This window comes from Pithys albifrons, chromosome 11, assembly GCF_047495875.1.
Source record: "Pithys albifrons albifrons isolate INPA30051 chromosome 11, PitAlb_v1, whole genome shotgun sequence".
Lineage (NCBI taxonomy): Eukaryota > Metazoa > Chordata > Aves > Passeriformes > Thamnophilidae > Pithys > Pithys albifrons.
This window is the reverse complement of record NC_092468.1, coordinates 11,390,892-11,404,402: the sequence shown is the minus strand read 5'-3', so window position 1 is coordinate 11,404,402 and position 13,511 is coordinate 11,390,892. Positions and strand designations below refer to the sequence as shown.

General features: G+C 43.8%; 1 protein-coding gene across 4 annotated transcripts in view; it reads right to left on the bottom strand.

Annotated features, from left to right (window-relative positions):
- RASA2 (RAS p21 protein activator 2) overlaps positions 1 to 13,511 on the bottom strand; it is a 67,629-nt gene that overhangs the window by 28,222 nt on the left and 25,896 nt on the right. For 3 of the 4 annotated variants that reach the window (XM_071566245.1, XM_071566243.1, XM_071566244.1), the window contains exons 3-5: positions 13,343 to 13,446; positions 12,211 to 12,305; positions 919 to 995 (exon numbers count right to left, since the gene is read on the bottom strand). In XM_071566245.1, the coding sequence (XP_071422346.1) occupies positions 919 to 995; positions 12,211 to 12,305; positions 13,343 to 13,446 (276 nt within the window). Of the gene's footprint in view, positions 1 to 918; positions 996 to 2,423; positions 2,505 to 12,210; positions 12,306 to 13,342; positions 13,447 to 13,511 lie in introns of all 4 variants that reach the window. The other variant, XM_071566246.1, reaches the window with a different exon arrangement.

Genomic DNA, 13,511 nt, shown 5'->3' with positions numbered 1-13,511 from the left:
GAGTGTCAAAACATTTCTGTGTAGCTGTATTTGCATTAGCTTCGTGTCAATTTCTGTACTTAAATGTATTGCTTAATAATGAAGAAGAAGAAACAGTGTCCAGTACATGCAGAATTCTGGTCTTCTGTGACTAATGACTGTAACCTGTACATTCACACTCCAAAGCCATCAGATTGGATCATTAGCAAACACACCTCTCTAATAACAATACAAGAGGACAGGCTGGTTACTGTTTTCCAGTATGTTTCATTCTGTGCTTTTGCTTTAATATTGGTGAAATTGAAACAACATATACCAAAAATTAACTGTTTCTATGATGTCTTTGACACATCTTTACACTCTGGAGTCAAAATTAAGCATGTTAGTAAAATCTACTGACATTGTCGCTCAGAGGTTTTACTGAAACCTGGCAAACATGCTGCTCATGCTGCTCCTGAACCACAACTCCTGTACTGCATCCTTCTATAAACATTTCTTATCGTGGTTAACCATGAGAAAACAATTCTGAAGCAAAACCAGAAGTGGATTTTCACACACCAACCCAAAATATTACTACTGAAAAAGTAATTTCTGTTCCAAACACCCCCAGCAGCAGCTCCATTCTATCAGCACAGCAGTCCTGCACATTCTGGCCATCAGCTGCACTGGACATTCCCAGTTTTCTCACCAGACCCAATTCAATTAGAATTACAAGACCCTAAAAGTGAGTGCTTTGGCAGAAACAGAGATCAGCAGCTGTGAAAAGCTTCTGTAGGAGTTTCCTAGGCATATACCCATTCCCTCAAAAGGCAGGCTTCATGGAAAGTCATATATAAATGCCATTGGTACAGGATGTGCAGACATCCAGTATCAGGAGAAACAAATCACATAATGTTCTAATAAACAACCAAATATTAAAGAATTAATGTGTTTTCTTACTGTACTACTAGTTGCTGGCACACAGATCCATTATCTGTTATTAGTTCATTCAGTTTTAATTCAAGGTGAACTTTTCCCTGAAAAAAAAGAAGAGAGAAACACGAATGGTTTTAAAAGTTTTTCAAAAGTAGAAATTAGAAGATATACTTTAAAGCAAGAATTTATTTAAGGTATTTTTAATATAACCACTTTAAGAAAATACCTCATCTATGCATGTATCCTGCAAGAACAGCATGATGGATGCACTTGAACTCCGAGATAATGACACAGCACTGCAGACAGCACAAGAACTAGTGAAGTCTCCACAGATACAACACTAAGTACTTCTTCAGCATGAGCAAGTATCAAAAGCAAGATACTCTCAGCTATTTTGTCCTTATCATGGGATGAACAACCCTTGCACAGACAGTGAATTTATGAACATTTCAGGACAAAGTTCTAAAATGACCCTGGACTCTGAAGGCACTTGGGTATATTCAGAAAAGTAGAACAGTCAGCAGCAGCCATAACCAGCGGCACTTAATACCCAACTGTGAAATCCTGTCCATCAGCCAGATCAGAGATCATTTAGAAATGCACTGTGCATCCCACTGCAGCTTTCAGCTGTCTCATGAAGGCTGCTGATGTACTGACAGAACAGCGAACACAACCAAAGCACAGACAAAGCTGGCAGCAGGTGCCCAAACTGGCTTCCTCATTTTCTTTCTCTGATGTGGCAAGATGCATTAAGAAAAAGAATCCATATGTGATGGCATAGCATGGATTAACTTCAGAACTTGGGAAGGGCCAATCTACTGTCCCACCTCAATGCAAGGCTCCAAAAACTTTAAACCATGATATGCAACTTTCTGGGGATGACCAACACTTGGTGCCCTAACCTTGCTCCCAACAGCTCCCACCTGAACAACTTCTGCTCCTGCACTCAGTGCTGGCTGCCTGTGCTGCCTTTCACATCTAACACAATCAGACACTGACAGAGTCTTTTCTCTAACAAAGCTCTCTTTACTAGTCTTAGAATTTTTCTATTTGCTAAATGGAGCATCAGATGATACTGGTCTGTCCACAGGCAAAATTCTCAGGGAAGGGATCCAGAAGGTGGTTTTCCAGAAGCAAGTTATAATCTGAACTATAGCTTTGCTGTACAATGCTAAAATGGAAGTAAAACCCTTAGCTGACCTTGCACACATTTCTACAGCAGTTATGTTTTGACATAAAACTGCAATGTTGTTATTGTAAATCCCTGGGGCAAAGGCTGTGTTTCCCTCTCTGTACGTCACATGGGAGGAGAGGGGAAGCTTCTTTTACAAGGCAGTTTGAGACATAACTGTTTTGGGATTCCTGCCAAGTGTTTTGCAAACTGTTACCACATGGATTGGAACACAGGTACATTAACAAAGTGTTTGTCAAGCAGAGAAACTCCATTACAAAAGTAGATTTACAGGATAAAAACAGGATACTGAAGCATGCCGTACAAGGCAAAGTTTTTGAACGACAAATGAAAAGACATTGGCAGTACTTATTGTGACACCTGACTTAATCAGATTTAGAAAACAGACCCTGTGAATGTCCTGAACATCTTCCTTTTGCTTTTAAAACCAAAAACCACAAACGGTGTTCCACACTGAACAGTAGCAGCACCTTACTGCTCCTGACAACTATCTGTGGATGTAGATTGTTCAAAACTCAGTTCCATGATGACTTCTTCAACGTGGCTTTAAGTAAATATCTGCCCAGCAGGCGAGGAGGGTTTGGGTACATTGCTGTTTTGTTTGTGAGAGCAGCATGATGGTTTCCTGAAGTGGCTGATCTGCAGATCTGTATCAGAACTCCTGACATAACATGAAACTGGGTTTTAAACGTGGCTGCACAGATGGCTTTTAGCTCAAAACAGAGAAATCAGCCATTCTTATATAATAAATAAATAAACCATGCACTTTATGTGAATGCACTTTTTTAATCTGTAGATCTCAGGGCTGTTCAAAGGCAGGTAGGTACCATTTTAACTTCACAAATGGGCTATCAATTTTCAGATATTGACTAGAGGAAAATGGAGTTCATTACTTCAATAATTATAAATCCTACCAATTTTAAGAAAGGGAACAGTGAATGTCAAAGTTACCTTCAAAAACCTTTGAACTGTGTGAAAGACTTTGATCTTATCAATGTATTTTGCAAGTATAGATCAAATCTCTATATAAGTTTCTTGAATAACAAAGATGAAGGGTGTGTTTAACCATACGACCCTATTTCAAACCAGATAAATTAAGATTTTACAAATAAAAAAGGAGACAAGCAATGCTAACAAATTTTACGAGCATGCTGACATTACCTGCATTTTAGAAAACAAGATGTTTTAAAAAAATAATATATATTAACAAGTGTGTGCCAGCTGCAGTTAAGTATGGTCTGCCCTACCCAACTTCTCAAATGCTGATTTACTTACTTAGTATTGCAAATTCATATACACTTCTCAAGAACTAGTTGACAAAGTAAAAAGTTTTAGGAAAACAAGATGAATATCCATCTATAATACTGCAAACAGCAGCAAAACAAAAACACAGCCAAGACCAAAAAAAAGCAGATGCTTTCTCAAAATCAAAGTAACTTTTACATCCTTGCAAAGGCTGAGGAGAGGCCACTCTCGCCCCACACACACTTGAAAGGCACCACCCATAATCCTTTCACTGGAAACCCATCTGAACTCAAGCACAGGGCCCTCACTCTGCTGAACTTTTAATCGCCTCCACTCCAGATAACCTGCATGCAGAGCTGTGGATTCAGAACAGAAAACAACTGGTCTCCAGCTCCTGCATCAGGACTGAACTGTGACCCTGGAATAGCCCTAAAGTTATTACAAGTAAGATGGTTTTAGAAAATGGCTGGTCTGTTTATTCCTCCATTCCTACAATTCAGATTTATTTTGTAGGAATCAGCAAGTTTAATTCTTGGTAAGTCCACAAAGACAAAATGTTACATTAAACAGTTTTAAACCTTTCTAAAAACTGTCAAAGATAATAAAAAATCTCAAATGTCTCTGCAGTGACACTTTAATTTGTCCTGCCAAGGTAGAGCTGACAATTTCCCATCCAGGCTGTAGGAACTGATGAACTCCACCTAGAAGCTGTGTATCACAATACTTATATGTACCTTCACCACTAATGTACCTGGTACACAGGCTGCTCATGATACCAAAGTTACCCTCTAAAATAGATGACAGGTACAAAAAAAGTACAGTTTTCTTGAAGAAAATGCAGATTCGAGGAAAAAAACACAAAGAGAATCCCCAACCAAGCAACTGCAAAGTGTCCTGCATATAGTCATGGAACACAAAATACTTCTGCTCCATCATATTGCCTTGTACCCATCATAAATTCTGGGCAATATCCACAACGAGGGGACCAGAGGAACAAAAAATCAAGTACATGTCATGAGAACAACTTTCCCTGTCCCCCCACCCCAACTGTGCCTTGGCTTTACAAACATTCATGACCTTTTCCTGCCCATGTCCTGTGTGAAACACGCTGCTTTCAGCCACACCTGACCAGCAGTCCAGGGCACCTCCTACCAACACCTCTCACTGTCTGGCACATCCAAACCAAGCGGGTTTGTCTCGGTTTGAGGGGAAAAACCAAAATGTTTTACCCACAAGCAGGGGAGGGGCCTCCTCCTCAATAATCACACCACTCTTTATCAAATTTAAGAAAAGGAATTTTAATACAAGAAGGATAACTGCTATATATATATATATATATGTAAACAGACTAGTGCAACCCACTTCCCCAACACCATAAGAGGAAAAAAAAAAAACAACAACAACAAAACCCAGCAGGTTTTCCTCCGGGAGAAAAGGTTATACTTAAGTGTCCTTGTCACAGCCCGCTGGCTGCAGAGTGAGTTTCAGTCCCTCTCCAGCGAAACAGACGAGCAGTGGGCTTTCAGATGGACTCAGTCTCTTTCCCTTGTGTTCCCCGTCCAAGAAGCAGAAAAGGTACGAGCGACCAGCAGCAAATCCAAGGCAGGTAGCAGCACGGCAGGAAAAAGTAATCCGAAGTAGGCAGCGGCAAGACAGCCAGGGAAAACCCCAGCAGTAACCAGCAGGGCAGCCTGCCTCCTTGGAGCCCCCACTCCCCCGTTCCGCCGAGCCAAGACTGAGGAGAATATCCAAAAAAAAAACCAAAAGAGACAAACCTGCCCCCACCCCAGCGATCACAGTTAACTACTTCTTTTGTCAACCGCTGGCCTGGGCAGTTAAGTGGCAGGGGAGAGAATTTACATAATAATCCCAAACTACAACATTATCCACCCCTAAATTCTCTTCCATGCCGATACTCTACATTAAACTTAAATTTTCTTTCAAATAATTAAGTGTTTACAAATACAGTAATATGAGTCGTTTACCCAGAGATAAGTTCCCCTTGAGGTACACATCGTGTCTCTCCATCTTCCTGCATCACCCACCAGGTGGAACCAGATCCTTGAGCAAAGACAACCCCACGAATGGGTTTGCCTTTGCCTGAGGCAGGGTTGATCCAGACTGTTTTCCCTAGCATACCTCTCAGGTGTATTACAGGGACTTTGTCTCCATCTACAGTGTGAAGGGGTTCTGATTGGGCAGGGCCGGCTCGATTGACAGAGCCTCTAGTGTTGACTAGCCATGTAGCCTTTGCTAAGTGTTGATCCCAGTGTTTGAAAGTCCCTCCACCCAACGCCTTTAAAGTGGTTTTCAACAGTCCATTACACCGCTCAACTTTCCCGGCAGCTGGTGCATGGTAGGGGATATGATACACCCACTCAATGCCATGTTCTCTCGCCCAGGTAGCAACTAAGCTGTTTTTGAAATGAGTTCCATTATCTGACTCAATTCGTTCTGGGGTGCCATGTCGCCACAGCACTTGTTTTTCCAGGCCTAGGATGGTGTTCCGAGCAGTGGCGTGAGGCACTGGGTGTGTCTCCAGCCACCCTGTGGTTGCTTCCACCATGGTGAGCACATAGCGCTTGCCTTGGCGGGTCTGTGGCAGTGTGATGTAGTCAACCTGCCAGGCCTCCCCGTACTTATACTTATCCCAGCGTCCACCATACCACAGGGGCTTCACTCTCTTAGCCTGCTTAATGGCAGCACATGTCTCGCAGTCGTGGATAACCTGAGAGATAATGTCCATGGTTAAATCCACCCCTCGGTCTCGTGCCCATTTATAAGTGGCATCTCTGCCCTGATGGCCCGAGGCATCATGGGCCCATCGAGCCAAGAACAGCTCTCCCTTGTGCTGCCAGTCCAGATCTGTCTGTGATACTTTCACTTGCGCAGCTCGGTCTGCCTGTTGGTTGTTGAGATGTTCCTCATTGGCCCGATTTTTGGGCACGTGTGCGTCTACGTGGCGGACTCTCACAATCAGCTTCGCTACTCGGGTGGCAATATCTTGCCATATATCGGCAGCCCAGATGGGTTTTCCTCTGCGTTTCCAATTGGTTTTCTTCCATCGGTCTAACCATCCCCAGAGAGCATTGGCCACCATCCATGAGTCGGTGTAGAGGTAAAGCTTTGGCCATTTCTCTCGTTCAGCAATGTCCAGGGCCAACTGCACGGCTTTAAGCTCTGCAAACTGACTCGACCCACCTTCTCCTTCAGTAGCTTCTGCAACTTGTCGTGTGGGACTCCATACAGCTGCTTTCCATTTGCGATTAGTCCCTACAATGCGACAGGAGCCATCGGTGAAGAGGGCGTAGCGTATTTCCTCTTTTGGCAATTGATTGTATGGTGGAGCTTCTTCCGCACGTGTCACCTGCTCTTCCTCTTCATCTGCTAGACCAAAATTTTCACCTTCAGGCCAGTTTGTGATGATTTCCAGGATCCCAGGGCGATTTGATTTTCCTATACGGGCGCGCTGCGTAATCAGGGCAATCCACTTGCTCCAGGTAGCATCAGTGGCGTGATGTGTAGAGGCAGCCTGTCCTGACAACATCCACTTCAGCACTGGTAGTCGAGGTGCCAGAAACAGCTGTGCTTCTGTGCCAATCACCTCTGAGGCGGCTTGGACTCCTTCATAGGCGGCTAGGATCTCTTTCTCTGTGGGGGTATAGTTGGCTTCAGATCCTCTGTAGCCTCGGCTCCAGAATCCAAGTGGTCGGCCTCGAGTCTCACCAGGCACCTTCTGCCAAAGGCTCCAAGACAGGCCATTATTCCCGGCGGCGGAGTAGAGCATGTTCTGTACGTCTGGTCCTGTCCTGACTGGTCCAAGGGCTACAGCCTGAGCAATCTCATGCTTGATCTGGTCAAAGGCTTGTTGCTGCTCAGGGCCCCAGTGGAAATCATTCTTCTTACGGGTTACCAAGTAGAGAGGGCTTACGATCTGACTGTATGCTGGGATATGCATCCTCCAGAACCCTATGGCACCCAGGAAGGCTTGTGTTTCCTTTTTGCTGGTAGGTGGAGACATTGCTGTGATCTTATTGATGACTTCTGTTGGAATCTGACGGCGTCCATCCTGCCACTTCACTCCCAGGAACTGGATCTCTTGGGCTGGTCCCTTAACCTTACTCCGTTTGATGGCAAAGCCAGCTCCCAAAAGGATCTGGATGATTTTCTCTCCTTTCTGAAAAACCTCTTCTGCTGTGTCCCCCCACACAATGATGTCATCAATGTATTGCAGGTGTTCTGGAGCCTCACCCTTCTCCAGTGCAGTCTGGATCAGTCCATGACAGATGGTGGGACTGTGTTTCCACCCCTGGGGTAGTCGGTTCCAGGTGTACTGCACGCCCCTCCAGGTGAAAGCAAACTGTGGCCTGCACTCTGGTGCCAGAGGAATGGAGAAGAACGCATTAGCAATGTCAATAGTGGCATACCACTTTGCTGCCCTGGACTCCAGTTCATACTGGAGCTCCAGCATGTCCGGCACAGCGGCACTCAGCGGTGGGGTAACTTCATTCAAGCCACGATAGTCCACAGTCAATCTCCATTCTCCATCAGACTTATGCACAGGCCAGATGGGGCTGTTGAAGGGTGAGTGGGTTTTGCTGACCACCCCTTGGCTCTCCAGTTCACGGATCATCTTATGGATGGGGATCACAGCATCACGGTTCGTTCGGTATTGCCGACGGTGCACTGTCGTGGTGGCAATTGGCACTTGCTGTTCCTCAACTTTCAACAGTCCAACAGCAGAAGGACTTTCTGAGAGACCTGGCAATGAGTTCAATTGTTCAATCCCTTCTGTCTGTACAGTGGCTATTCCAAAAGCCCATCTATGCCCCTTTGGGTCCTTAAAATATCCATTCCTGAGGTAGTCAATGCCCAGGATACATGGGGCGGCTGGACCAGTCACAATGGGGTGTTTCTGCCAATCTCTCCCTGTCAAGCTCACTTCAGCTTCTAGCACAGTCAACTCTTGAGATCCCCCTGTCACCCCAGAAATAGAAATAGTTTCTGAGCCCACATGTCCTGATGGCATTAATGTGCATTGAGCGCCAGTATCAACCAAAGCCTTATACTTTTGTGGGTCTGATGTACCAGGCCATCGAATCCACACAGTCCAATAGACACGGTTGTCCCGTGCCTCTACCTGGCTAGAGGCAGGGCCCCTCTAACACTGATCCTGGTCATAGCGGTCAGAACCTTTTCTCGATGAGTACACCTGGGAGGTGCCCTCCTGTGGGTCAGATTCTTGCCCGTGGGAAACTGGGACTGCACTTACTCTCACTGACCTTCTTCCATTCTCCTTCAGTTCTTGTACTCGGGCTGCAAGGGCACGGGTGGGTTTCCCATCCCACCGTCCCATGTCTTCTCCATGTTTGGCCAGGAAGTACCACATCTCAGTTCGTGAGGTCTGTCCACTTCCTCTGGCTGGGGGGCGTCTGGCTCTGACTTCAGAGGTCCTCATTCGCACTGGTGCCACTTGGAGACTTTCCCTAATTTCCTCTCTGATCGCTTTTACCTCTGCAGGCAGCGTCTTGAGACTCTCAACCAATGTCTCTACAGCAGAAATACGGGCCTGCATTGGGCTGTGGGTCATGCTTTCATATATCCGGAGCTTATTTGCTACTGCGCCCACTGTTTCATGGTTCTCTTCCCTATACATGGATGCCAGGAAATCGGTGTATTCAGCTGGCCCCGAGCGTGAAAGGTCCCACCACATATGTGGTGTGCATCTGACCTTGTCAGGGTCATTATTGGCTTGCCCACCTCTTCCAAAAAGCACGTCCATCATTGCCATCTCCCTCAGACGTAAAATTCCTTCTTCCATCGTCTTCCAAGTCTTCCTAATATGATGTTCCTGCAGGATTTCTCTATAAACAAACTTCTCTCTTACACTCGTTAGAAGTCGTGCCCAGAGTGAAAGGGGCTTTGATTCCCTCACGAACACCTGTTCAATAGCCACGTCCTGGGCCAGAGCCCCCAAAAACCTGGCTTCAGCACCATCCAGTTGTAAGGTTTCACCCATAAGGTCCCAAACTCGGATCAACCAAGTCAGGATGGGCTCACCCGGGTGTCGAGCAATGTCTTTCCGCAAACTACGGAGATTATCAAATGACAATGACTCAGTGATAATCTCAGGCTCTGGGTCTGCTTGCTGTGGAGGTGCAGCAGCCCCCTCATCGTCTGCTGGATGGTCTAATTTGGTCTTATATTTCCTTTTCTGAATAGGGGCAACTTCCATAGGCTTGGCCTGTCCTCCTGGTTTAGCCTCATCCTTTTCTCCCTTCACTGTGGCATCAGGGGTTTTATTCTCTCGCTTTTCCCCCTTCACTGGGCTAGGTTTCTGAATGCATTCTGGAAAAACCCTGGCCCTACCTTCAAACATTCTGTAAGCTGCAGGGATACAACCCTGCAGAAAAACCATAAAGAGCAAGATATCTCTGGCATCCAGGGAGAATTTAAACATCTCAAAAGCTGTTGTAGCAGACTTGAATGGGGAATGGACAAAGGGTTGGGAGAAGAGATTCCCCTTTGTTCCTTCCCAAGGGTCCGTACTATTATCACTGAATCCCCAGAGGTAGCAGCTTAGGTTGCGGCAGGAAAACAGCCTGGAGAGCACCACCCACATGACATCCAAAGGCATCGAATTCATGGCACCATAAATCCAGAGTAAGAACTCAATAATAATTGCGGCTATTTGAGTTTTGCTCATTGATTTGTTGATAAGACTTAAACCTGCCGCTCCTTTTGGCATGAATTTGTACCAACAAAAAGCCAATATATTATACAGGATGGTCCTGATGAACTCTAAGCTCAAGACCCACATGGTGCCACAAAATAGCAGTTATCCTTCTTTGTTTACAAGCCCCACACGTTGGGCGCCAAGAAATGTCTCGGTTTGAGGGGAAAAACCAAAATGTTTTACCCACAAGCAGGGGAGGGGCCTCCTCCTCAATAATCACACCACTCTTTATCAAATTTAAGAAAAGGAATTTTAATACAAGAAGGATAACTGCTATATATATATATATATATGTAAACAGACTAGTGCAACCCACTTCCCCAACACCATAAGAGGAAAAAAAAAAAACAACAACAACAAAACCCAGCAGGTTTTCCTCCGGGAGAAAAGGTTATACTTAAGTGTCCTTGTCACAGCCCGCTGGCTGCAGAGTGAGTTTCAGTCCCTCTCCAGCGAAACAGAGGAGCAGTGGGCTTTCAGATGGACTCAGTCTCTTTCCCTTGTGTTCCCCGTCCAAGAAGCAGAAAAGGTACGAGCGACCAGCAGCAAATCCAAGGCAGGTAGCAGCACGGCAGGAAAAAGTAATCCGAAGTAGGCAGCGGCAAGACAGCCAGGGAAAACCCCAGCAGTAACCAGCAGGGCAGCCTGCCTCCTTGGAGCCCCCACTCCCCCGTTCCGCCGAGCCAAGACTGAGGAGAATATCCAAAAAAAAACCAAAAGAGACAAACCTGCCCCCACCCCAGCGATCACAGTTAACTACTTCTTTTGTCAACCGCTGGCCTGGGCAGTTAAGTGGCAGGGGAGAGAATTTACATAATAATCCCAAACTACAACAGGGTTTCAGCTAAATGTGGGAGGTGGGAACTGCTCTCAGCTCCCCTCTAACACAGTTTATGCAAAAATAGATCAGGACAGTGGAGAAACCTACCCAAAAGCCCCAACTCAAGGAAAGGTAAACATGAGGAGTGCAATCCTTAGCAGGGAAGGTCATCTTCTAATGGCAGTGTCACAAAAATTAATATTTTATTCAATACATTTTTGTGACAGAAAAAACACAGTAACCATGACAATGTTTAAGTCAAAGCAGAAACTGCCTTTCAGTTTATATCTGGAAGGTGCTTTCTAGAATATTCAGAGTGGTTCCATGGAAGAATGGGAAGAAGAATGAGACAACTTGCAGCCAGCCTAGATAATCTGTATTTCCCTTCCAAATGGAACTCTTCTATTCCAGCCTATCCTAACTGAACAAGGACTGATTTACAACAGCTGAGAGAAAGTGGTATTCAGGCATTCTGAGAATCTGTCTTCATGTAAAGCAACCATATGTCCTCCAATATACCCAACAGCTGCAGGCTAAACTTACAGCTCACAGATGAGTAATCCTGGAAAATAATATGAGAATTCTGTGCACCTTCAGTTCTGGTAGAAGTAGACAGGGTTCTCCCTAGCCAGAGGGACTTCCAGATTACTAGAAAAATAAAAAGGCTGCCAAGTCTAAGACTTTTGCCCTGAGGCAAATCTGAAAAATCCTATTAAAATCTAATAGTTTATCACAGCAACAAGGCAAAGAGATGCTCAAAAATACTGTTTTATTCTTGAAACTGAACAGAAAATTGCCACAACTTCTAGAGCCATCTCATTTCTACCTATTCCTAGGACAATCCTGACAGAAGAGTTTGAACCACAGACCAAAACACAGCTCTAAAGTGCAAGTTGTTCGATACTGAATGCAAAAACTACTTCAAGATAAGATAAAAGAGCACAGCACAAGTACCTTGAAGTTTCAGAGACCAACAATTTCTTGTCACATAATCAATCACTGTTTCAGCTAACATGACTCAAAAAAATTATTCACAAGTTTCCTAAATCACTCTCAAGTACATGGCTCCTTTTGTGAGCATTTTACACATCAAAATACTGGTAAGACTTTTCCCTTCAAGTCCTCTGCCAGTGTTAAGTGCCAGTAGGAGCAATGAAGCCAGCTCAGCAGTGCAGAATATGCATCATTGTCTAACAAAACTGAAAGGCACAACTCTCACCAGAATGAGACAGAGGCCAAGACCCATCTCCTACAGCTCCATATAATTCTACCATCTCACGCCCTGGTCTGTATTTAACTTTCAAAATGCAATTTAATTGTTACCTGAACCTCTGAATTAGAATCAATAGGTTGAAGCATAAACCAGTTCTCTTTTCCCGTGTAGTTGCATAAATCTTCTTTTTTGATTGACACCTTTCCTGAGAGAGGGTGGCAAGGAAAGATAAGCATAAATACCACTTTCATATGAGCAGAACAAATATTTAAATAGATTTGAAATTTGACTTTTTCTCAACTCTCTTTCTTCTAGGTTTTTTTTAAGCTTATGATGTGATACAAAAACCATGGAAACAAAGAATATCATGGGTAAGTAAAGCTGAAAAATAATTTAAATAAAGACCCATGACGTTAATTAATTATCATTTGTTATCTTGGATATCACTAATAAGAAGATGAGGTAAAATAAAGAAAACACTCCAGCCTGGAAATAACATAGTAGATTTCAGAGAACAGAAATGGTGTTGTAGAATGTTTAAACAGGAAACTGAAGCAGAAGCCTTTTACTTTTCTGATTGCTATTTGGAAAGCTGTTATTATGCCAAATTATCTGACATCCTGGTGCAAATTATTTCCTTCCTCAATTCAAGTAATGTGAAAGCTTCTTGCACAGCAGACTATTAGAGCTTTACAGCAACGAAATTCAAACATCAGCTGCAATAAAGCCATTATGCAGTGTGGGGAAAGGGGGGAATCCACCTCCCACAATTTTTCACCTAAGCTGCCTAAGGTGCTGCCAAATGCTTTGTAAGTCATTAAGTTACAAGTTGCACTGACTGGGAAAAAATTATCTATAAAGAGTTTTATGAATTATTCCATAATTGTAATTATTGTGGAATTATTCCACAATTCATTCTTTAAAGATCTACCAGTAGTAACAATTATTCAAATATTCCAATGAAGCAGAAGTGGAGAAGTAACAAGTAGAATTTAAAAAACAACCGTATTGAAACCATAATAAGACTACAAAATGTCCTATTACCCTAAAAAATAACTATATTTTAGTATAATAGAATAAAGCAAGGAAACAAAACCCTGCTTTTCAAACTTTATGGGAACATTTACTTCAGTGTTTTGAAGAATGCACCACCAATCCTTGCATCCCTAATGCTACAGACAATGCTACTGAAAATAACCAAGTGTTAAATCAGGATGGAGACAGCACCTTACAGACACTCACCTATACGTAGGTCTTTCTGTAAAACACTTTTATCATAAATGTAGAAGGACAACCACTGGAACGTTCTTGGAATCTCAAAGTAAAACTCTTCCCCAAAATAAGGGCTGAAAGGGAAGACTGAAAGTTAAAACAAAAACACTGTACACAATTTATATAGAAGGTGAACATT